The sequence below is a fragment of the Poromitra crassiceps genome (genome assembly GCF_964638095.1).
Source record: "Poromitra crassiceps genome assembly, contig: HAP1_SCAFFOLD_796, whole genome shotgun sequence".
Lineage (NCBI taxonomy): Eukaryota > Metazoa > Chordata > Actinopteri > Beryciformes > Melamphaidae > Poromitra > Poromitra crassiceps.
The window spans coordinates 1-24,854 of record NW_028151612.1 but is presented as its reverse complement, the minus strand read 5'-3'; the positions used below and the strand labels follow the sequence as shown (position 1 = coordinate 24,854).

General features: G+C 43.0%; 1 protein-coding gene across 1 annotated transcript; it reads right to left on the bottom strand.

Annotated features, from left to right (window-relative positions):
* Window positions 1-2,074: 2,074 nt before the first annotated feature.
* Window positions 2,075-24,508, bottom strand: LOC310771552 (tubulin-specific chaperone E-like; the record flags this gene model as incomplete). Its single annotated transcript, XM_083664141.1, has 11 exons — window positions 2,075-2,082; window positions 2,914-3,052; window positions 3,248-3,400; window positions 4,011-4,075; window positions 5,061-5,125; window positions 11,614-11,706; window positions 15,060-15,136; window positions 18,736-18,838; window positions 21,142-21,241; window positions 23,514-23,602; window positions 24,403-24,508. Coding segments are annotated over 11 exons (998 nt in total), but the record flags the coding sequence as incomplete, so codon positions are not given.
* Between the last annotated feature and the right edge of the window lie 346 nt (window positions 24,509-24,854).

Here is a 24,854-nt window from a genome sequence, read left to right as displayed (position 1 = left end):
AGAACAAGGAGAAAACTGAACTCTATTCTTTCTTTTGAAGGCCATCCTTTGTATAATGTATTTAATGCTCTACGTCAGGGGTGCCCAAATTCTTTCCCATGAAGGGCCAAAACTCAATCTGGGTGGAGGGCCGAGGGCCAAAAATAAACGTTGTGGAATTACATTAATATGTATTGTGTTTTATAGAAAATTAACATTCTAAATCTAAAATAACATTTCAATATAATAATCTACTTTTTATCTGTTTGGTAATTGTAATAATTTGCAATTGGATATATATATATTTAAAAAAACATCTGCATTTGTGGGAAGCTTGAACATTTAATAAGTAAACACTAGGGCTGTGGCGATTCACTTATCTCCCGATTCGATACTATCACGATTCTTGGGTGCCGATTCGATTTATATTGCGATTCTTAAGTATTGCGATTCTACGATTATTGCGATTCGATATTACGATTTATTGCGATTTTTGTTTATTTTTTTCTTTTCTTTGTTCAGTTTGTTTGCTTTTTTACACTAGATTAGAACATGGGAAAAGTTGAATCATACACTAGAGACTGTATATTATATCATGAGTAGGGCTGGGCGATATAGTTAAAAACAGGGGCGGACTGGGATCATAATTCAGGCTGGGCATTAGATACCAAGCAGGCCAGGCTGATATGGGCCGACGCGCGTGAAATTTGGGCCGTTTGAAGCCCAATTTGGGCCGTTTGAAGCCAGATTTGGGCCGTTTGAAGTCCAATTTTACAATGAGATGCACCCACTTTAACCCTGAAGTGTAATTATTACTTCAGACTAACTAATAAAGTAATAAAACCACTAGTAAACCAGTAGGCGGCGTCTGGCCTGCTGTTCAGTGAGTGGCCTGACTGCAAGCACAAAAAAAAAAAAAAAAAAAAAAAAAATGTGATTATCGATTCTGGAATAAAAGATTGATTCAAAAAATCGTGACATTAAAAATCGCGATACTTAGGTGAATCGATTTCCCCCCCCACCCCTAGTAAACACCCAGTTAAAAACAGTTGTATTTTCCACCTTTGTAATCAAGAGAGAAATTTGACTTAATTCACAACTTGAAAAATCCTCAAGGTACTTTGAAAGTCAGTTTCGTAGTGGCGACGTATATTGTACTCTTTCAAAACAGCCACTCTCTGTCTGCAAATGAGACAAACCGCTGTTGAATTTACTTCGGTAAAAAAATACTCATCTTGCCACTCCGTCCTAAACTTTCTTTTGTCAGTGTGCCACTGCCGTGATGATGATCTGTCCATCTTGCTGAGCTGGTGTAAAGCCAGTGACTGGGGAGGGATCACATATCAGAGCTCACCCCCCAACCAGGTGATTCAGCCAACCAATCAGGAGCAATCAATCCTCAGATAGCAATGCCTCACACCCGTGTGATAGAGTCGGGGAGAGAGAATACCAGCTGCACAAAATTAACGTTAATCGTAGATACAAGAGTCCCGACATCTCCATTCAGGCGCGGACTGCATAATTGGGCACGTCGTGGAACTGCCCGGTGGCCTGGTCTGCAAAAACTTGGCCCGCGGGCCCCAAATTGGGCACCACTGCTCTGCGTAGTTCGTTTAGTGATAGGCTTTTGATGCCTCGGTGCTCTACTGAGTGATTTAGAAGATCCTTTGTTCCTGCTTCTGTCAACTTCTTTAATGAACACTGCTAGCTCTGCATTGTGAGGCTCTCTCTCTTTCTACTGTGTTATTGTTATTGTGCTGTATGTTACTGTTTCCTGTTTGTGTATCTGTACTCGCTCTGGTGGCAAACCATGTTTCCCCTCGGGATTAAGACTAAACACCATACCATACCATCTGACGGGCAAACTCAGAGATATTACTCTTCTTGGGGTTGATGCAGGTAAAACTCTTTTTTTCTCACAGGGCTTTTGTTTGAGTCTTGCAATCAGATTTCTGAAGAGAAAGATCGTATATTTTAGATGTCTTCAATGGAATAACGTTACTATGAATAGCCTATATTCATAGTAACGTTATTCCATTGAAGACATCTGCAATCAGCATCGGCAAACTTGAGGAGATTATGCCTGCCACAGGATTCAGATATCTAATGGAAAATGGAAAAGAGGAAAAATACAGAACGCAGGTCAATAACTTCAATTAATGTTAAAACTAGAGCCCGACCGATATATCGGTTCGCCGATAACCGATATATCATATCGGCCGATATGTTGCCCGATATTGCAGATTTTTTTTTTTAAGTTATAGACAGCATCTTGTGTATATTTGATATTTTTTCTTAACTATTTGTTCTATTTCTTGTGTTTTTGTATTTCTAGTTATTTATAATTATTAAATTCCCAGTTAAGTTTACTGTTTCATTGCATTGATGTCATTTTGGACAATAAAGTTTATTAATTATTAATAAGCTGTAAAATATCCTGCCTACATTACATATTTCAATTCATGTCAACTCATATCTTTGTCAAGTGTTTGATATTTGAGGGATCATTGCAAAAAAATCGTGTAATATAATGTGTATATATAATGTAACAAATCACCAACTTGCCTCAAATAGGCTATCAGATTCAGATTGAGGCTGAAACACCTGGTGCGCTACTCCAATCCTGGCACTTGTAGGGCGTGTTCTGCCCCCAAGTGGAGTGGGAATAACACGTAATAATCATACATAATAACCCCTCCCTGAAAAAATATCCTCGGTCTGGACGAATCACAGAAGTCACCCAAATTGACGTGAAAAAAGCAGATTGCGCCAAAATGCGATGTGTTTGCATCCCTGGATATAGAAGAAAAACATATATATATATATATGTGTGTATATATATATATATATAATATTTCTTGTGATGTGGTAAATACCGCATAAATATCGGTAAATATGATTTGAATGTGTGAGGTGTGTGTGTGGGGGACCTACTCTCTATGAGGCTCTGGTAGCGTGGGTGCTGGCAGGTGAATTCGGTGCTGGGGTGGCTCCGCCCCCCCGCCTTTAGCCACTCCTCCCCGAACATCTTGATGTAGTCAAGCTCTGCCCCCCTCCTTTCCTTAGGCAGGATCTGATGGAGCAGTAACAATGCGTACAGTTAACTCGTTCCCCACCACAGTATTACTTTTAAGTTGCTAGCCAGCGGCAGCATTTTCGATCATAAGACGCCCAGAATATTTCGATTTAAAAGAAAGAACAGAGTGCCCCCACACACACACACACACACACACACACACACACACACACACACAGAGGTTGGACTCACCTCATACCGGTTGAGGAAGGCCAGCTGCCCCAGCTTGGCGATCAGCAGCTGGTTGGTGGTCGCCGGGTTCCCGTCGCTGCTCGCCAGACCGCTGCTCTGACACCTCAACGCCACCAAACTCTGCAGCTTCGCCAGCTCGTCCACCACACTCCACTGAGACAGAGACAGAGAGAGAGAGATAGAGAGACATGGAGCGAGACAGAGTGTGAGTGTGATGTTGCATTCCATTGTACTGGGAACTAGGAATTATTAGTATTACACTGTTTATTAGCACTTCTGCACTTGTGTGTCATTACATCAGTCGTACACAGTACAGTCTGGACATGTTGCTATGGTGTTTGTATGTGCGAAATACGGCGGAATGCGTCATTATCAACTGTTGCTAACAATGGCTAGCGTGGCTAGCTGGTTCCCCGACTGGTTTAATGGAACACGGTCGTGTTCCGCTCGGGTGTGACATCACTCAACTGGGATATTCCTAGTTCCCAATACAAATGGAATGGGCCATTAGTGACTGTGACAGTGTTCTGTTTCATTCATCATTTCAACAACAGTGTCGGGCAGTGGTTCTTAAATGTTTTCACATGAGGGACCCCCCTAAACTGACAAAGATTAGACCACAGACCCCCATTTGATAGGATTTTGTCCCACGGTCCCCCATATGATAATACGATTGATGCTTTAAGATGTTGTATTACATCAAGGACCCCCGGGGGTCTAAGGAGTGTAAGGAGCTGAACAGGACTGTAGTGATGACACTGACCTCAGATATGTTGTTGTGGTCCAGGATGAGACTTTTCAGGCATGGGAACATGGCTGACTTAGACCCTGCAGAGCAAACACTCAGCCGTCACAAGCATCAACTACATCACTATGGCTAGTATTATATGAATGTTAACCAATAAGATTTAAATAAATATGAATGTTAACCAATAAGATTTCAATAAATATGAATGTTAACCAATAAGATTTCAATAAATATGAATGTTAACCAATACGATGTAAACAAATGTTAATGATAACAAATAAGATTTAATCAAATGTGAATGTTGACCAATATGATTTAAATAAATGTGAATGTCAACTAATAAGATTTAAATATGCAAATGTTAAAGCCCCAGGATAGATACAGGCAGTGTCTCATCATAGACGTGTGTTCAATGGATGAGCGTGGGGTAAATCCTCCCGTTCTTCCAATGCAGCAGAGTTAGCATTTGGCTGCTAGCCCAGCCCAGGCTGGGCTAGCAGGGATCAGGGATTCAACCCCTGCAGTGAACATAACATCTGAACAGACGTCTATCTATGTAGCTGCTTTTGAATCCCCAATCCTGTAGTGTAGAGCCGCAGCACCTTCCGCTGGTGAGTCAGCCCATTGAGATATATGGCGGGTTTTACCCCACCATCTAGTCTTGCACGCCAGCTGTAGTAACATTTTGTGGGCGTTTCCACACAGACAGACTGTATCTATGTAACTCTTTTACCTTAATATAACAGCTTTTTAATAATTTTGATGCTACAGTGACTTCTAATACGGAGAATGGCGGCTGTGTCATTCCCACAGCGCCCTCTGAAGGCCTGTTCCTGCACTACGCATTTTTGGTGGCTGCGTCCCGGCCGGAGCGTCTTGATAGCGTCAAGTGGCCTGGAAATTTTAACTCCATTTCCTGCACAGCTCCTTCAAATGAAAGGTTTTCCGCTGACAAAATAACAGGATGCTTTTATTGTGAAGCAAAAGTGATTGTTAACCAACAAGGTTGATGTAAATGTGAACGTTAACAAACAGGGCTGAGGTAAATGTGAAGGTTAACTGTACCATGAGGGACGTCATCAAAGTGCAGGACAGACAGGCCAGTGTGGGACAGGTTCAGCTTCTCCAGCCTGCAGTGACACACACACACACACACACACACACACACACACACACACGCACACGCACACGCACACACACACACACACACAAGTTGATTTGTACCCCTCATTGCACCGATGGAATAATACAGGTTTTAACAGATTTGAAGCAGCAGAAGACACTAAACTCCCTCAACACAAATAACCATGGAAGGTTTTTAATATAAACTTCCCTTGGTTATTATGTTGTTAGAAAATCACCAAAAATGGGGCTTTTACCCAACAGCAATATACAATGTTGTAGGGGTTCTAAAAGCAACAAATGATTATTTTCTCCCCGCACAGCTAATTAAAGAACTTCTTTTAAATCAGCAGTAATTAAACGTTACTCAAAAAACCAAACCTTAATTCTGAAGTTCTCAACAACAGACCAATTTCAAACCTTCCCTTCCTTTCTAAAGTCCTTGAACAAGTCTCCACTCAACTAAACAATTTCGCACAATAGTCTTGATCCTTTTCAATCTGGTTTCAGGTCGCTCCACAGCACCGAGACCGCTCTCACAAAAGTAACCAATGATCTTCTTCTCGCATCAGATTCCAATTCATCCTCCCTTCTCATCCTACTAGATTTAAGTGCAGCTTTCGACACAATCGATCGTAACATCCTGCTAGATCGCTTGTCTAGCTACATGGGCATCCATGGTGCTGTGCTCTCTTGATTAGAATCATATCTGTCTGGCAGAACGCACTGTGTCTCATATAGGAATGTTAGATCCATATTCTCACTAGTAACATGTGGTGTACCGCAGGGATCTGTCCTGGGTCCCTTGCTCTTTGGCGTCTACTTACACCCTCTTGGTGATATTTTCCATAGATTTGGTATTAACTTTCATTGTTCATGAAAGTTAATACCAAATTTGACTATTGCCGACAATAGTCAAATTTATATACCAATTAGACCAGATGACCGCTCTCAAATTGTAAATCTTGAATCCTGTTTAGCTGCTGTTACAGATTGGATGTCTCAAAATTACTAGTCATCAGTCCAAACCCCAAACACCACTCCTCTCTGACCTTTAGTCTAAATATTGACAGCTGCATAATTAGTCCTATAGCTCAGTAGTGAAAAACCTTGGTGTGACCTTTGACTCTTCTCTTTCATTTGACGCTCATATTAAGGTAATCACTAAGACAGCATTTTTTCATCTTCGTAATATCTCAAGAATCCGTCCCTTTCTAGGTGCTTCAGATGCAGAAACCTTGGTACATGCCTTTGTTTCATCTAGACTGGACTATTGCAATGTCCTGTTCTCTGGTCTACCACATTGTAGTACTAAAAAATTACAACTTGTACAAAACACAGCTGCTAGAATACTATCTAGAACTCAGAAGTTCGATCATATAACCCCGGTCTCCATTGGCTCCCCATTCAGGCCAGATCGGACTTTAGAGTGCTTCTACTTACCTATAAAGCTCTACACAAGCTTGCACCCTCTTACTTATCTGAGCTGATCATCCCATATACTCCCACACGCCCCCTCCGCTCACAGGATGGTCATTATCTTACCGTCCCAAAAATAAAGAAGAAATCAGCAGGAAGTAGAGCATTCTCCTATCGTGCTCCATATCTCTGGAACCAGCTTCCCCGTTAGGGAGGCTGGCTGCATCGATATTTTCAAAACCAGACTTAAAACTTATTTATTCTCACAAGCATATGATATTATTTGATAGTGCACTTTATTTTACTATTATTTCACTCACTGTGACTGATTTATTACCTGTGTTTTAACACCCTTCCCTTTAACTCATTCACCGCCAATGACGTCTTTGACGTGTTATCAGCAATGGCCTTCCCCGCCAAGGACGTGTTTGACGTGTTTTTGTTTTTATTGGTGCAGCGCCTGCAGCAAACACTTGCCCAGCCTGTCACACAGACACAGGTCCCTGCCTTCAAAGGGTAGCCGACAGCACGCGATCAAACACATACCGCAGCTGTTGTTTTGAAATTGAGCAAGAGGGAAAGCAGAGAACGGGTAACGCTTCCTTGTGCAGACAGGAGAAACGCCATTGAAACGCCGAGCTGGAGTCGCCTTCCTCTGTGCCAGCCAGGAGAAAACGGGAGAAAGTAATCAAGAGATGTGTTTGATCATCGGAGGAATGAGGAAATGATCGATCAGTTTGCGAGGGCGGTGAGGACGTGTTGAATAGCCGAGGGGAAAACGGGAACGATCATAGATATGACAGGGAGACATGGACGAGGACGGTGTACCAGAACAAATCAAAATAAACACAGGAACAGCTAGGCAGCAGCGGGCAGAAGGCACTCACAGCAGCCCGCTGTCCTTCTCAAGAGCTCTTCAGTTGGTTCATGAAATCGCTGGGCTGCTCGCCCTCCAGTGTTGCTCCTGGCCAATCCCAGCGCCACAGGGCGTGGTTATTGCTTATCCTATGTTGGGTTAGAAATCTAAAAGGGGGATCGTGTGTGTGTGTGTGTGTGTGTGTGTGTGTGTGTGTGTGTGTGTGTGTCTGTCTGTCTGTCTGTCTGTCTGTCTGTCTGTCTGCACACTCACACCGAGTAAACTGTATTGTTGAATGTAAAAAAAAAGCACTTCATGTGTGTATATATATATATATATATATTTATTTTTTTTGTCATTTGTGTCCTAACGAATAATATTTACATGTCTGATGTCAATACAGTTAAAAATAAAAGAATTAAGAGTGAGTTATGCCTGAGATTGTGCCCTTTTACAAAAATGCTTTTTTCTCCCTTTTCTCTTCCCAGACAGGCTTTTTTGGTGAACATGGGGTGTATAAAAAGGGTTATAAGTAGAGTACAGAACATGCTAAAAGCTAACTTTCTTTTTGGGGGTGAAAGTAGAGACTTAGATCTTCATTTCGAGGTATTGGACATCACTGTAGTCCTAGTACAGAATTTACTGTGGGTCTTGAAAGATGACCAAACATTATGGAAATACTTGGCCTGTGCCAAAAATGCCAGTCAGATATTGGCAGTGAATGAGTTAACTTATTGTAGCTCTATACTGTCTGCCTTTATTTGACTTCCTTTCAACTTCATCATGCACTGTATCCTCATGTATTATTGTACTGTTCTATGATGTTTTCTTTAAAGTGTAACTGACCCCCAAAACACTTTTTTTCAGCTTTTAACCAATATATATGACTTTGGGGGTGGTGTGTGAAGAATTCTGGTCAGAATTTCCACATTTGAGACCAAACTCTTACCATTGTATAATTTTCAGCCACATAAGTGCCCTCTATGGGTTCAACCCTGATTTTTTTTTGCCCTCAAAACTGCACAAAATGTGGTACAACCTGACGTCACGATGAACCAAAGACTATAGGATTCCAAGATAGTAACTCCCCTACTCCCCCTGTACGCTTTCCTGGCTCCTCACAACTCCAAGCCTATTCCCATGATGTCACAAGCATTTTCCTACCAATTGGCTGTTTGTGTCACTTGACCTGTTAATCACCTGTTAATTGATTACAATCGCCTGTTATTTTCCTACCAAGATGGCCATGTGGTGATGTAACATAAATACTATCAATAAAAGCCACTATAATCATAAATAGAAATAAAAGGAAGGAAATGGCATTGTGTTGCTGTAAATCATTCCCAACCTTGTTCATATTAAGGAGCCCTAATTTAGTTGACATTGGGGCAATGGACCCCCATATGATTTTTTCTTTTTTTTATGTAGCCTAGATATGATTTTGTCCAGAATTCCATATATATTAGGTTGAGAGATAACAGAGAATCCTGGAATCCTCTCAAGGACCACTGGTGGTCCCCGGACCCCACATTGAGAACCACTCAACCACTTTTATTGTGCAGAGGGAAAGAGAGGAGGAGGGAGGGGGCAGAATGTTGTTTGTACTGCGGCCAGCTGCAGCTACTCCGCTCTGGTCGTGCGCCCGAGAGGAAAAAGCAGAGGGTGATTTTTACATGGCGCACTGCACCTTTGGACAAGAATCACGAAAAAAACGCAAACGAAAATGAAAAACTGACTTCATAGCGTTCTAGAGGACAAGTTGGTGAACAATTTAAAGTGTTTACCTCAATGCAGAAATCTCCCATTGTGATTACATTAGAGCGTGTTCAGAGTGGGGGGTTTGTCCTGCCTCGTATTTGTGCTCTGCTGCGGCCGGCTAACGATAACCTTGCGTCACCAGGCTCTTTTAACGATAGTTACATGACAGGCAATGGCAGTAAAGTAGTTTGCCACTGAATGACCAAATTGATATAACTTTCAACCATTTTGAACAACACTGTTTCCATACAGGTCACCAGCGTTGGCTAGTTGTTGATATTTATAAAGATTTTGTAGCTCTCATATAAGGTTGTTCTTGTTGCGGTGGGCAAACTGTCATGGCGTCGTTTTCCGGTAAACAATTTCCGAAGTTTCCTGTCTGAGCACAGCCAAAGAGTATAGTGAGACAAGAGGAGACGATCTTCGCCTTAATTTCTTGGTTTTTCCCATAGGTTTTTTCAAATCAAGCAGCATGCCGTTTTGTCACATATCTGGGGGGGGGGGGGGTAAGTCCCCTTTTAACTGTAAAGTGTTTCGGGAGAATGTCTCATGGTGATTTTACACTATAAATAAAATTGAATTGAATTTTCTTAGATTACTCATTTGTTCATAGTTCGTCTATAAAATGTCACACAATGGTGAAAAATGGTAGATAATCAGTTTACTGTCACTACCCACCAAAATCAGATCAGTTCCTCCTTGAGTCCAAGTGGACGTTTGAGCCAAATCTAAAGAAATTCCCTCAAGGCGTTCCTGAGATGTTGCGTTAACGAGAATGGGATGTGCGTACATACAGACGAAGAACCAGAAAACATAATGCCTATGCCCACGGCTGTGGCTGGCGGATCATAATAAAATCATTATACTGTAAACCAATATTTTGTCTCCCCCATTATACGTCACTTAAGGACATTTTACATGGTCTTATTACATGGACATTTTCATATACCGTATTTCCTCTATTAGTGGCCTCTATTCCATTACTGGCCTCTGCTCTAATATAGGACGGGGGCACGGCCTGCTCGGACAAATAAAGGCCCCTCCCTCAATACAGGCCGGGTCAAAAAAAACAAAAAACGAAGGAGCAAAAACTACGGTGAATACGGTACTGTATGTAAAACAACGCATCTACCGTGTGACGTAACCGGACGTAACGCAGAGACCAAACGAACCAGACGAAAGTTTGACGTTAAGTTTAAAGAGAGCGTTGTGCAATATGCAGCGGAACATTTGGTACAGTGTGATGTGGAATCAGCCCTTCAAGCAGAGCCTGCACGATGCCTACGACGAGTGGATAGCTGGACGCAGATAAGCAGTACACAGCTGGAGGTGGAAACCTAAAAGCGCCTGCTCGACCCCTGCTTGTGGACTGGGTGATCGCCGCCTGGGACAAGCTGGACAAGGATCTGATCAAAAAGTCTTTTTGTTTGTGGACAGTCTGTGAAAACTGACGGGAGTCAAGACAACCTCATCCACTGCTTCAAGCAGGCACAGCCCTGCGCCGCTGGACGGGAGGCTCTCGCCCAGCTGCGTTAGCGGGACCAGGAGAACAGACAGGCAGCCGAGGATGAGGAAGATGAAGAGGAACTGGTCAACAATGAACTTGTTGTTCTGGATGATGTTGATGATGATGACGCGGAGGATACCGACATACTAGATGAGGAGGAGGAGGATACTGAGTGAGTGAGTGACCACCAATATTTATTTGCGTTGTTTGGTTTTATGCAATATTTTGCAATAAAAGTCATGAAAATAAAGGAGTATGTCCATGAGAGTTTAATATTAAGAAATAAAGGCCTCACTCGAATACAGGCCTCTGCTCTAATATAGGACGGGGGCTCTCTGCGGCTCAGTAAATAAAGGCCCCGGTTACTATTAGGCTAGAGGAAATACGGTATGTCACTTTAAAGGTCTTTTACTTTGAACTTTATAATTTATCTTTTGAAGATTGTCTTTCTGTCTGCTCCATGATAGGCTTGAGAGGGAACGCTGGCGCACACTGGCTGGCGCACACTGGCTGGCGCTCCTCTGACATTGATTCAGAGTTTACTGCTTAAGAGATTTACCTGGCTTTTCTGCCTTTTGCTCAAGCTTCTTGTGTTTTTCTGCGTGTTGATCGATCCCTGAGTTGGAATACGAACTAGCGGGCTTTGGATTAATCAATGTAAAGTGCTGCCTACTTGCTCTACTGGGCTGTCTCCTCCTCCAGCAGCCGACTTTAATATGTATATATATATATATATATATATATATATATATATACTGTATATATATATATATATATATATATATATATATATATATATATATATATATATATACTGTATATATATATATATATATATATATATATATATATATATATATATATATACATATATATATATATATATATATATATATATATATATATATATATATATATATATATATAAATAAATAAATAAATACATAATACTGTACCTGGGCAGAGCAGCGATGTTCAGCACACTGTCCTCCACCAGTGGGTTACTTGACAGATCCAGACTCTTGAGTGACTGCAGCACATCCACTGGCCTTTAAAAGAAACGGCACACACGAGAATTACACACACTGCTAGAACAGTCGGTTCAAGAACCGGTTCGATATTCCCTCAAAAAACGTATCAAACCGGTATATCGAATTTTATAACAAAAAAATATATATACAAAAAAATAGTGTAGCCCATAAATGACTGTAATGCGACTGCAGTTGGTGGCGATAATGCACCTCTAAGCTGGTATGCCAACCAGCACTAACACTGAATAAAAATAAGCAGAACCATTTAACTGTAACAACAATCAGTTTTTATTTCTCATAACTATTCAGCTTAACTTTTCTTCAAACATCAACATAATAAACAAAATAAGACTTTTGCCTACTAGTGCAACTTGAGAAGAGGCTAATACGAAAAATCCCTAACCCTAAAAAAAAAGAAAAAAAGATTATGTTTTTTTTTCCGGTTCGCACGTTATCAAACCGGTTTGGGCTCGTACACCGAACCGGTAAAACTGAATCGACCCGGAAATTGACCCATGCCTAATACTGTCTGTATGATGAAAGACACAGGGTGCTACAGCACAGCAAGAAGGTCCTGGATTAGATTCCCGCCTAGGACGCTGTGGGCATGTCCCCCCCTGCCTTTAGTGCCTGGTGCCCAGGTGGGCTATCTCGTGAAAATTTACCTTTCTTTGTGGAGTTTGCATCTTCTCCCTGTGCTCCGGGGTTCATCCATACAACATCAGTATGGACCCCCACTAAAACCATCAGAAGATCGTCATCTGACCAGTGAGAACAAAGAACTGAAGTTGGTCCCCGCCGGGCGCTGTATAAAGGGCTCATTATACTCGAGCGAGGCGGAGCTCCGCGAGTCACGTGCAGACCTCGCGCTGGGGCAAATGCTTTTATACTCAGAAGTGATCAGCCAAGTGATCAGCGTGTATTGTACAATGGTAATAGTGAGAACAGCCCGTGAAAGGTCGCAATGAAACGCTATTATGTGCAGTACTGAGTGCGCTTTCACTCTCAAACGACCGTACATCAGCACATGAATTAATCACCAAACTTGTTTTTACTGAATAGCCGTTTCAGTTCTCAGCCCTGATAGCCTACTCTGTGGTGCTTTTAATCTCTCTCAACCATGCTCTCAACAGAACACATTTACTTGGTGAAATTACTAAAAACGAACGGTTCTAAAAAAAAAGTTTAGCCTACAACATGGGTCAAGAAATGTGGTGAAAACACAGCTCAGTGTTCAGGGCTCAGTGGCTCGAAAGCGTCCATGTTTGGAGAGAAGCCGTGCGGAGGTCGCGCTGTGAGAAAAATCTTCAGGTACGCTGTGGGCGGGGCCTACGGAGGTTGCGCCCAACACATTGACGTCATTTGACGCTTGCGCCCCTCACTACTCCCCCGCGCCCTTCAGCCCACAGCGAGTATAAAACAAGCTTTAGTCTCGCTTGCCAGTTTCCCGCTGTACCAGCGCAGGAAAGTCTGGCTCCTCTTACTCTCACTCTGGTCTAGCGGGAAAAAAATCTCTATTATCTTTACAACCATCTACCAGAAGTACCAAACAAGCCTCCTCTATTGCACAATCCAAATCTTCGCCATTTTCAGCGTGTAGGGGTTCGCTTGCTTGATAGAGTTGTTGTTTCACAGCGGCGGAGGCATTTGAGAGCGACACGCAGGGAGCAGAAAGGGATTTCCCTTTGCCCCCACTGAAATGGTCAGAACCAGAGCCTATGCCCGCAGTACAGCACATGCGCACTACTGCTGACTGCACACAGCGCATGGGCCACATGGCAAACGAGGAAGTAGTCTCTCCCCAGACTCAAATATGACGTTGAATCGCTGCGCTCCGCATACTACATAAGTGAGTCTGTGCCAGTTCACAGCCACTGCTGGTTTTCGAAGGTGGGTTGAAATTGAATGAGTGACAGGTCGTAGCACCGATGAGAGAGCGGTTCGAAAAATGGGCTGCGCCTCCAGTGTCGTCTGATCGCAAAGTCGTTACTGATTTGGGGAGGACTGAATCCACCACTGGCCAAGTGAAAGGTTCCCTCCCATAACCAGCCCTCTGAGGGAAAGTGTCCCAGACCCAGAGAGAGATCTGCAGCATGCAGTAACGTAGTGTATCAGCGTAAGAACTCTCGTGGGTCTGGCGTCGAGACTAACGAGAAAGTAACTACAGTTATACACGCCTGTTAGTTCGGTTACTCTTTGTTTTGTTCTCGGTCTGGATTCACTACGAAAATTACCGTTTGATGTAACTTTGGATTATTATTTCACGTGGTGAGTACACGAGTCACAACATGTACATGTGAGTGTTTATGGTGCTGTTTGAATGTGCATTTTGGGCGACTGAACCGAAATAAGCAAATATCCCATTGACTGCCATTGTTAGCTCTAAGCTATTAGCAGTGAAGTGCTGTACCACAGTCCATACTGCACACACATGAGAAATAAAGCCATATACGTTCTATTTTTAATATAGGCAATATGGCAAATAGCCTAAACTCCCAAAAAGTTGGCCTATCCCTTTAAAGCAGCTACGAGCAAGATTTTAGATTGTTATTAAACAGTCTAAATTTAATATCGATGCCTCACATCTTACCTATAATAGTAGATGAGACCAACGCCGAGTGAATCGGCGGGTGCTGTCTTGATGATTATAGTCTGTGTGCGGGCCGGGCAGATCAGGAAGTGAAACGAAACAGTTTACGGCGTCGGCAGCCACTTCGGCCATAACCACAAAATTACAAAATTACTTTCAAACAAACTGTTCTACATCAAAGGGTTTTCTACTCTTGCGTAACATCTCTCATTATATTCTAACAGTTTGTTTGAAAGTCATTTTGTTATTTTGTGGTTATGGCCGAAGTGGCTGCCGCAAACCGTTTAATTTCACTTCCTGATCTGCCCCGGCCGCAGACAGACTAATCATCAAGACTAACACTGGCCGATTCACTCGGGGTTCAAGCGAGACTACTTGGCGTTGGTCTCCTCTACTATTAGAGGTAAGATGTGAGGCATTGATATTAAATTTAGACTGTTTAATAAGAATCGAAAATCTTGCTCGTAGCTGCTTTAATATTGACTATATGAATACACCGACATGGACGAAACTAAGTGTTCGGAATTGGATATGAATTTTGAATCTCAGAAATAGGTATGCTATCATCCATTTGCAGGGAAGAAAATCAATTACAAGTAAAGGTAAAAGCAATATTAAACTTTTAAAAAGACTTAGGAGAAACTTCAGCAAAAACAGTACCTATTGGTACATGATTGTGATTTATTTTGGTCATAGCTGTCCGGAATTGGAGACCCTGATGTTACATAAGAAGTCAGTGAAGGAAGATCCAGGAGAACATATGGAGAGTTAATGGTGTTACCTCTGTAGTTCTGCGATGTTGTTCTGAGAGACGCAGAGCTCCTCCAGCTGCGGCCACATGGGGGCGCACTGCAGGATCTACAGGAGACCAGGAGAGACCGAATAGACCATCAGTGATACATCAATGACTAGGTTTAGGCATGGGTCGATTTCCCGTTTACCGGTCCGGTGTACGAGTTTAAACCGGTTTGATTTCATGCCAACCGGCTGAACCGACATGTATCATTACGCCAGGTAAACTGGCAAATTAAAAAGCAGCCTCAGCAACCTCTGCCGATGGCGTCACACGGCTAAATCCAACTGGTATTGCATTTAGTAATAAGCAACATGATACCGTTAAGTGATTAATCTAATGTTTATTAGTAGATTGTTTATAAACTAACAGAGTCAGTGAGAGCCGTGTACTCCTGAGGCAAGCAGCAACATGAACGAAGGAGATCAAATGTCACTAGAGGGGGAGATGCACACAGAGCATCTGAGTTGTTTTGGGGGTGAAGATGAAACATAAACGGGCCAGTGCTACAGTGTAGATGGAAGATGTGCAGTGAAGCAAGCAGTCACCACTCGCCTGGCTAAAGATATGGGGCCCTATCTTCCCAAAAGTGCTAATTTAGTGTTTGCGCTCGTTTAACGCCATGCGCAATGAAAATTGGGGGCGGACACAAGCGCATGCCTGTGATAATTGTACTGGGCATTGGCTGCCACAAGCCAAAACAGGCGTTTCAGCGCTAAAATGTGGGATAGATGGCGTTACCCTATTGTCAGCAGCGCGCAATTACTTTGCTCTAAGAGCTTTGAAAAGGACCTCTTATGCGCAAATACCTCCCTGCCCTGGGAGCGCACCCGTAATCTCCGTGCAGCGCAGCGCAGTGCGAAGTAGAATTCCTTTTGGAGATGTCATTACGCACAGCCTAGACATCAAATTATGCTGCTAAAATTGGGTATTAGCAGATAATTCAGTGAGGCAATCAACTATAACTCACTGAGAAACTTTTATCACATCGCAAAGAGGGAAATGAATTGAGAAAACGTGTTGGACAATGGACATAGGCTATTTACCCTAGCCCGGAGGGTCGTTGGCACTACAGACGATCTGTCAATAAACTCTCTCTGTCCTCGCACGAGTGAGTACACTCTATTACGCATGGAGAGAATTACAGCATATTGCATGCCTCGCGCAAACAGCCATTGCGAGACGGGAATCTGATTGGTTTTGATTGACGTAATGCCCAGCATTGCCTGGCCATGCCTGTGAATAATTCTGGTAGTTAAGACCGCCCAAATCCCGTTTTCGCAGGCATTTGGGGGCGCAGATGATTTTGGCATGGCTCTAATTTGCATCTGCGACAGGTGCCGTTCCGCATGCCCGCCGAGAATTGCATCCCCAAAATATTTTGGGGCTTTTTTAACTTCGAAATCAGGGAGGTCACGTCTACCAGACAATTATATCACTTTTAAACAGTTAAATTTCTGTATAAATCATTATAATATGCTCCCGTGAGGTGGGGATGCTGCCGGCGCTGGGGTGCAAAACTCTGCAAAACTCGCAAGGCGCAAGGCGGACTGCTATCTTCCCTGCCTTAAGGCACGCGCAAACAGGTGCGCAAGCGCTATTAGGGGATAGCGCCTGTCGGAAGATAGGGCCCATGATGTCAGTGGAAAAGGAGTCTTTTAAATCCACGCTTCTGACACTCAACCGTCAATATGATCCACCAGGTCAAAAGTATTTCTCTAAATACTAATATTTTCTCTGCCATCCCTGAGCTGTACAACAAACTGAGAAAGTTTGATCTCAGAAGTTTTGATCTCAGAGGGCCATACAGTAACTTTGCGCTGACTACGGACATGTGGTCAAGTATGATTCATGACACCATACATTTCGCTGACAGTTCATTAAAACGAGCACCGTTCAGTTGTTGTTCTTCTTTTTATTTAGTGTTATTGGTCGTTGGCAAACCAGCTTAGAGGTGCAGTATCACCACCAACTGGACTGGAGTTGCAGAGTCATTCATGGGCTCAACTGGGAAATGCGCTGTTCAAAGTGCGACACCTAGTGGTAAAATTCGGTATACCGGTTAGGTACAGTTTAATGTATAATATCGAATCGGTTTTAAAAAATTTACACCGACCCATGCATGACTATCGGCATGAATGCATTGATTCAAAGGGTAGATTTTTTTTTTTTTTTTGCATTCTCCAAACTGGATTAACAAACATTAGATTCACGTGGATACATTGGTCTCCAGAGATTGGTTGAGGAAAATGGAATTCCCCTGGGGGATTCCCCTCATGCAAATAACTTAAAAGTGCAATCTCAGACTATAAGATGGAAATGGAGTCTAACGAGTTGACAACTCAGTCTGATATGAGGATAGAGACAGAGGAGATTTGGAAACTAAATCACGAAAAATGAATATTATGGTTCTTTGAAGCAGCAACAAGCAACTTTTTCAATTGTTATTAAACAGTCTAAATTTAATATCAATGCATCACATCTTACCTCTAATAGTAGACGAGACCAACGCAGAGTAGTCTCGTTTGAACCCCGAGTGAATCGGCCAGTGTTAGTCTGTCTGTGGCCAGGGAAGATCAGGAAGTGAAATGAAACGGTTTGCAGCAGCCACTTCGGCCATAACCACAAAATAACTTCCAAAAAACCTGTTAGAATATAACGAGAGATGTTCGCGAGAGTATGCATGGCGTTCACATTGTTTATTAGGGGTGTCAAAAATAATCGATTATAATATGCATCGCGATGCGGACGTGCACGATTCTGCATCGATTAACAAATATCAAAAATCGATTATTGAATTTTTTTTTTTTTTTTTTTTAATCAAATAAAATAGAATGTAAGTACATGCAGTTGTTTATTTTAATTATGGATCATAATACAATGCTATTCCAAATGCACTTTTATTTTAAAAGTAGCCACACAGTGAGAAAAAAGAAAGTGAGAAAAAATAAATCATGTATTGCGGAAAAAGTGATGCATCGATTTAAGATGCATCGCGATGCATCGTTTAATCGAATCGAATCGAATCGTTGACAGATGAATCGTAATCGAATCGAATCGTGAGGCCAGTGAAGATTCACAGCCCTATTGTTTATGCTATGTTGCTAGGCAGCGCGAACGGGATAGGCAGGCAGCTGCGTTTCACTTCCGGGTTTCACTTCCGCGTTTATCCGGTCCGGCGGTAAGGAGAGAGAGAGAGAGAGCCCCCTGATGACGCGAGTTTAGACAGACACAGACTTAATAATCATCTAAGGGAGCAATCTCCGATTCACACGGCTTTGGTCTCAGCTACTATTATAGGTAAGATGTGATGCATCAATATTGTAATTATACTGTTTAATAACAATCGAAAAAGTAGCTTGTAGCTGCTTTAAGGAAGCTGAATAGTCTGAGAATAATATACATTTCCTCAACCAAACAGAGAGTCCAACATTTCAGGTTGGACTGTCGCCTCTGTGTTTGGTTTCCCTATAGTTACTGAATGACTTCCGGAGAGGGTACAAGGCCTGCTTAGGATCAGTGAGTAGGAGTGCCCGTGGGTGCTGTGGTGGGCGGACCATGAACACCCGTGGGTGCTGCGGCTGGTGGGCCATGAGCACCCGTGGGTGCTGCGGCGGGCGGACCATGAGCACCCGTGGGTGCTGCGGCGGGTGTTTGGGGGTACCTGAGTCCAGGTGAGGGAGCAGCTGGTGAGGGCGAGGAGCTTCAGGCTGGAGAAGGCGTGGCTCTGAGCCCCGGGGTCAGAAGGCAAACACAGTCTGTTGTGGCTGCAATGAGACAAAGGAAAAGCATCACTGCCTCCTGTGGGGAAACTCAGTCACTGCACCAGAAACATGATACATGTAATACAATACAGCAGAGTTAAAGTGATAATCTTTTAAGATGTCCCTTTTGTTTTCTTGGGTGACACTGACACCTATGGCGATGAGTGGTAATTGCAGGTGAGATCCAAACAGTGTTGCATAATGACATTAGTCAGTTTGTTCGGACATAGTAACCACCTGTAATGCTACAGTAGACCGGAAAACAGTAGCTTGTTATCCTACTTCACACAAGAGTTGTCAGGAACCTACAGTAACCTACAGAGTGAGTCTATTGTGTTAGCTCCACCTACAGTAACCTACAGAGTGAGTCTATTGTGTTAGCTCCACCCACCCTGTGAACCTACAGTAACCTGCAGAGTGAGTCGGTTGTGTTAGCTCCGCCCACCCTGTGAACCTACAGTAACCTACAGAGTGAGTTTATTGTGTTAGCTCCGCCCACCCTGTGAACCTACAGTAACCTACAGAGTGAGTCTATTGTGTTAGCTCCGCCCACCCTGTGAACCTACAGTAACCTACAGAGTGAGTTTATTGTGTTAGCTCCGCCCACCCTGTGAACCTACAGTAACCTGCAGAGTGAGTCTATTGTGTTAGCTCCGCCCACCCTGTGAACCTACAGTAACCTACAGAGTGAGTCTATTGTGTTAGCTCCGCCCACCCTGTGAACCTACAGTAACCTACAGAGTGAGTCTATTGTGTTAGCTCCGCCCACCCTGTGAACCTACAGCAACCTGCAGAGTGAGTCTATTGTGTTAGCTCCGCCCACCCTGTGAACCTACAGTAACCTACAGAGTGAGTTTATTGTGTTAGCTCCGCCCACTCTGTGAACCTACAGTAACCTACAGAGTGAGTCTATTGTGTTAGCTCCGCCCACCCTGTGAACCTACAGTAACCTGCAGAGTGAGTCTATTGTGTTAGCTCCGCCCACTATGTGAACCTACAGTAACCTACAGAGTGAGTCTGTTGAGTTAGCTCCGCCCACTCTGTGAACCTACAGAGTGAGTCTGTTGTGTTAGCTCCGCCCACTCTGTGAACCTACAGTAACCTACAGAGTGAGTCTGTTGTGTTAGCTCCGCCCACTCTGTGAACCTACAGTAACCTATAGAGTGAGTCTGTTGTGTTAGCTCCACCCACCCTGTGAACCTACAGAGTGAGTCTATTGTGTTAGCTCCGCCCACCCTGTGAACCTACAGTAACCTACAGAGTGAGTCTATTGTGTTAGCTCCGCCCACCCTGTGAACCTACAGTAACCTATCAGAGTGAGTCTATTGTGTTAGCTCCGCCCACCCTGTGAACCTACAGTAACCTGCAGAGTGAGTCTATTGTGTTAGCTCCGCCCACCCTGTGAACCTACAGTAACCTACAGAGTGAGTCTATTGTGTTAGCTCCGCCCACCCTGTGAACCTACAGTAACCTGCAGAGTGAGTCTATTGTGTTAGCTCCGCCCACCCTGTGAACCTACAGTAACCTGCAGAGTGAGTCTATTGTGTTAGCTCCGCCCACCCTGTGAACCTACAGTAACCTACAGAGTGAGTCTATTGTGTTAGCTCCGCCCACCCTGTGAACCTACAGTAACCTGCAGAGTGAGTCTATTGTGTTAGCTCCGCCCACCCTGTATCACCACAGACACCAAGTTCATAAATGCTGCAATTGTGAAAATGCAAAGGCTTCCATCAATGGAAGATAATAGAAGATAAATAGTGACTTAACAGAGATTTATGTACATGGAAATCTTTTAGAGTAACACTTTAAAGCTGCTAAATGTAGCACTTTAAAGGGGAACACTGACATTTGGGGGAGGGGTGATTATTATTATCATTTTTAATAAAGGCCATTACAGGCCTACATGCACAGTACACATTTTCAATACAAAATTCCATACTTTTTCTAGGCCTTGTTAGAAGATTTTGTCCCTGCTAAGTAGGTCATATCACTGTATAGATGAAGACTTCTTTACAGCCACAAATATCTGAATATGTGAGATGATTGGCAGTGTTCCTACACACTTTTCATTTTAAAACCAGGCAGACCCATTATGTTCATGACTGGATGTGATTTTGGTGGGTATTTGATATAATGCATGCTGACAGCGGCTGGGTCATCAAGGCATCCCTCCATCATCTGAACATTCTTCTTCACATCAACAACAACTGTGGAGTGAAAGTGGCTCCACAACAACATCAAAGCTAGAATTAGCGTTGTGTGTGTGTATGTGAGTGAGTGCGACCTGAACAAAACATGTTCCATACTTGAGCAAGAGTTCCTTGAGCTGGGGCATGTGCTGGGTGATGGAGGCCACGTGGTCCCAGCAGCACAGCAGGTTCTCACTCAGGTCCAGAGTCTGCACGTCTGGAGGACGCGTTAAGGCTGCTCACTCACTTTCACATCAAATACAAGGACTTCCAATGACTTTCAAAAGTCTTGGTTGGGGCAGTTCAAGCACTTAAAAGTGGCATTTGGGGTGACATGACATTGGTTAAAATTAGACACCATACAATCCTGGTTGGTTACTCCTTTTCTCTTTTCTTTATTACTTATGTGTGTTTTCTGTCTGTTTTTAAGAGCTGCACTGAGGCAAATTCCTATCAACTGTGCAATAAATTATTGAATCTTGAACTTTGAACTCTAGTGAAGGAAAGCAGTTGAAATCGGTCCAAAATTAACTTTCTGGCTCACCTCTGCCAATGGCATGTAATGTGACAAAATGTACAGGACAAAAACATTGAATGACCATAGAACTGCATCATACATTATTTGACTAAAAATAATTATCTCAAGTTTTTAGTGAGCAAACCCATTGTATTTCAGCCAGGATCTCGGGCTTCATATAGTCCGTAGCCTGTTGTTAAAGGCAGCCTATTATGTAGAACAGGGGTGGGCAATTATTTTTCATGGGGGGCCACATGAGAAACCCAGATTGTTGCCGGGGGCCGAACAAATATTGTCATGCCGTAACCCATGGATGGGTAACTTTGAGAGAGGGCCACAAAAAATGTCCTCGCTACCAGGTTTTGCTGAGGGCCGAACGGCGCCAGCGTGAAAAATTTGGTGCATTTGAAGCCAGGTTTAGAGGAATAACTAATTTTAAACAGTTGTGATGTCATTATTCAGTCTTAACCACCAATATTTCATCCTTTTCTCACTCACTCCTATGTCACCACCTGCTCTCAGGGCTTGAAATTAACTTTTTTGACCACCTGCCAATATGGCTGCTAGATTTTAAAGTTACCAGCCAATTAGAATTTCCACTAGCCAAAATGTTTTTCTTGAAATAAATCAGAATATGAGTGGGTTAATTTAAGCATAAGTATCAGTAAGTGGCCCGGGATGATCAAAGCCTGTGTTGAGGGTCACACGAACAAAAATGCAGTCTTGAAGCTAAATAAATCCAAAACCAATGAGTTAATTATTTAAATTTCTAATTCAATGTAGCCTTTTAGTCATAAAGATTATTGAAAGATATTCCATATTCCAGACTGAAATGCTATAACAGAAGTGGAGTATTGGCCAGAATGACATGAACATTTGGACACTTATTCAACGGGTATCTTGCATGTTGCGTTCAGGTGCACTGTGTAAAAAAACAAAACAAAAAAAAACAATGTTTTTTTTTTTTTTGCAATTCCATCGCGCATCCGGCCTGCGGGCCGTAGTTTGCCCATGTATGATGTAGAACAACCTGTTAACACTTATGTAGTGATTTACTTTTTTCCCTATTTTTTTTAAACTTTTTATTACTTGTAGTTTATCATAGGCAAAATGTTTAGACAACTCTGGTCTATTCAAGCAGCACTTTTGGGCACTAATACTTTCAATTTGGGATGACATTTGGTTTGAATAATATTATTGAAATAAAATGCGTTTATTTATTTTTATCTGATCCATCGATTAATCGAAGTAATAATCAACAGAGTAATCGATTATCAAAATAATCGTTAGTTGCAGCCCTAATGTCAAGATGCTGGGTCAGAAAGCTGAGGCATATTGATGCATGGGTGCTACATAAAACAATAATTTGTATCTTGTCATGAATTATGTGCTTGTTCGATTTCAGAATACGTCCTGTACTGAAGTAGCTTGGTAAACCATGTGGTCACATGAACTCACATTTGTTTCATTCTGCGAGACCGTCCCGCCCCTGCCCCGTGCGTTTTCAGGAGCCACAACACGGATGGGCCAATCAGGGACCTGCCTCGTAGTTGACATTGTGAACCGGCCAATCAGGAACGCCGGTGGCGAAACAGTAACGGCTGCCTCCATGGCTCTCCGGCTCGACCAGTAACGTCGACATCCGTCGAGTTCACACAGCCGTAAGTGCAGTTATTGCAGAAATAGACTCAACAGCAACATTTAAACGTGTTTAAAAGTAGGGGAGTATGCAACAGTGGAGTTTCTCGGCAGAAAAGACGTTTTTTTGCCATTCTTCCGAGTGGATTTGGATTTGACTGGATCTGACGCCGATTGGCTGAAGGACTGGCTACTTCGATCCAGCCACTGTGCAGAGCTCGGAGACCAGACGATTCCACAGAACCAAAGAGAATGTGAGTTGACGGATCCGGATGGTTTTTAACCAGGCTAGTACTGAAGATACATGATGAGAGTGGAGTCTATGGAAGGATACTGGGTGTAGCTTTGTGGATTTTCCCGGCGTCAGCTCCTGGCCCGTTCACTGCTCGTTTACTCAGAGAAAACACTGTAAGCTCCTCAAACCTACAGTAGAGACACACACGCACGCACGCACGCACGCACGCGCACACACACACACACACACACACACACACACACACACACACACACACACACACACACACACACACACACACACACACATTGTTTTTCACCATTTTGTGACATTTTATAGCCCGAACAGCTAATTGATTAGTTGAGAAAATAAGCAACAGATTAATTGATATTGAAAATAAATATTCTGTTGCAGCCGTAGTAGTAGTAGTTACTGTGTGAAAAAGTACTATTGGCAGGAACACAGCCAGAAAAGCTTCCTAGATAGATAGTTGTTGTTGTTGTTGTTGTAACTTGACTGAAGGTTGTTTTGCCACACATTTTCACAAATAAAATTTAAAAACTTTTGCAGGACTTTTCAAGGGTCCATAATAGAATGCCCATGTAATTACTCTAAATCAATACCAGAAATTATTACTACACTGACTGGACAAATATAAATAGGGCAAACACCTCTTTATAATGGATTTGAGTGCCTTTAGAGTCCCAGCGTCACATCACATTATGGAAGCTATTGAAAAAAAAAATCAAATACAAGAAGCACTAAAATCGACACACATTAGAGCTACGTTGCGTAAACAGCAACAGAAAATAAATGTTGTTACATTACATGGTGCAACGGGATGGGACTCCCGCGGGACCCATCGCAAATTTCCTGGGAACGGGCGGTAATCACGTTGGCGCGGGCAGTAACGGGCAGTAAAAAAATAAACTGCAGGTCCCGTGATTTCAGTCTCTCCTCATTGAATGCTGAGTAAGTCAGTCATCACCTCGGAGATACATCATCTTTGGCAGTGTGCGCACTGGCCTGCCTGTCAGTCTGTGAGCTGCTAGGCCACCCTGACCCCTCGGCTCGGAGCAGCAGAGACAGACAGGCTGCATGTGAGAGGAGAAGCGAGCAGAGAAACAAAGAGTGCTTCCTCTGCGTAAAACCAGGAAATAAAATGAGAGATGGCAGCGAGGGCTGTTCAGTTACACCCAGAGACATTGAACTTTTCAAACCCAGCAGAATAGCTGTGCTGGATAAGAAGATTTCACAGATTTCAGATGGCTTCATGACTCAATGAGAGAAAGATCAGGTGAACTCACTCTTATATGTAAATGGCTTGGGAGATGCAGCTGATGATGTTTCTGCAGTTTAACCACCATGACTGAGACAGATAAGAAGACTAGAGATGCACCGATTGCCATTTTCTTGGCCGATTCCGATTTTTGAATAGTC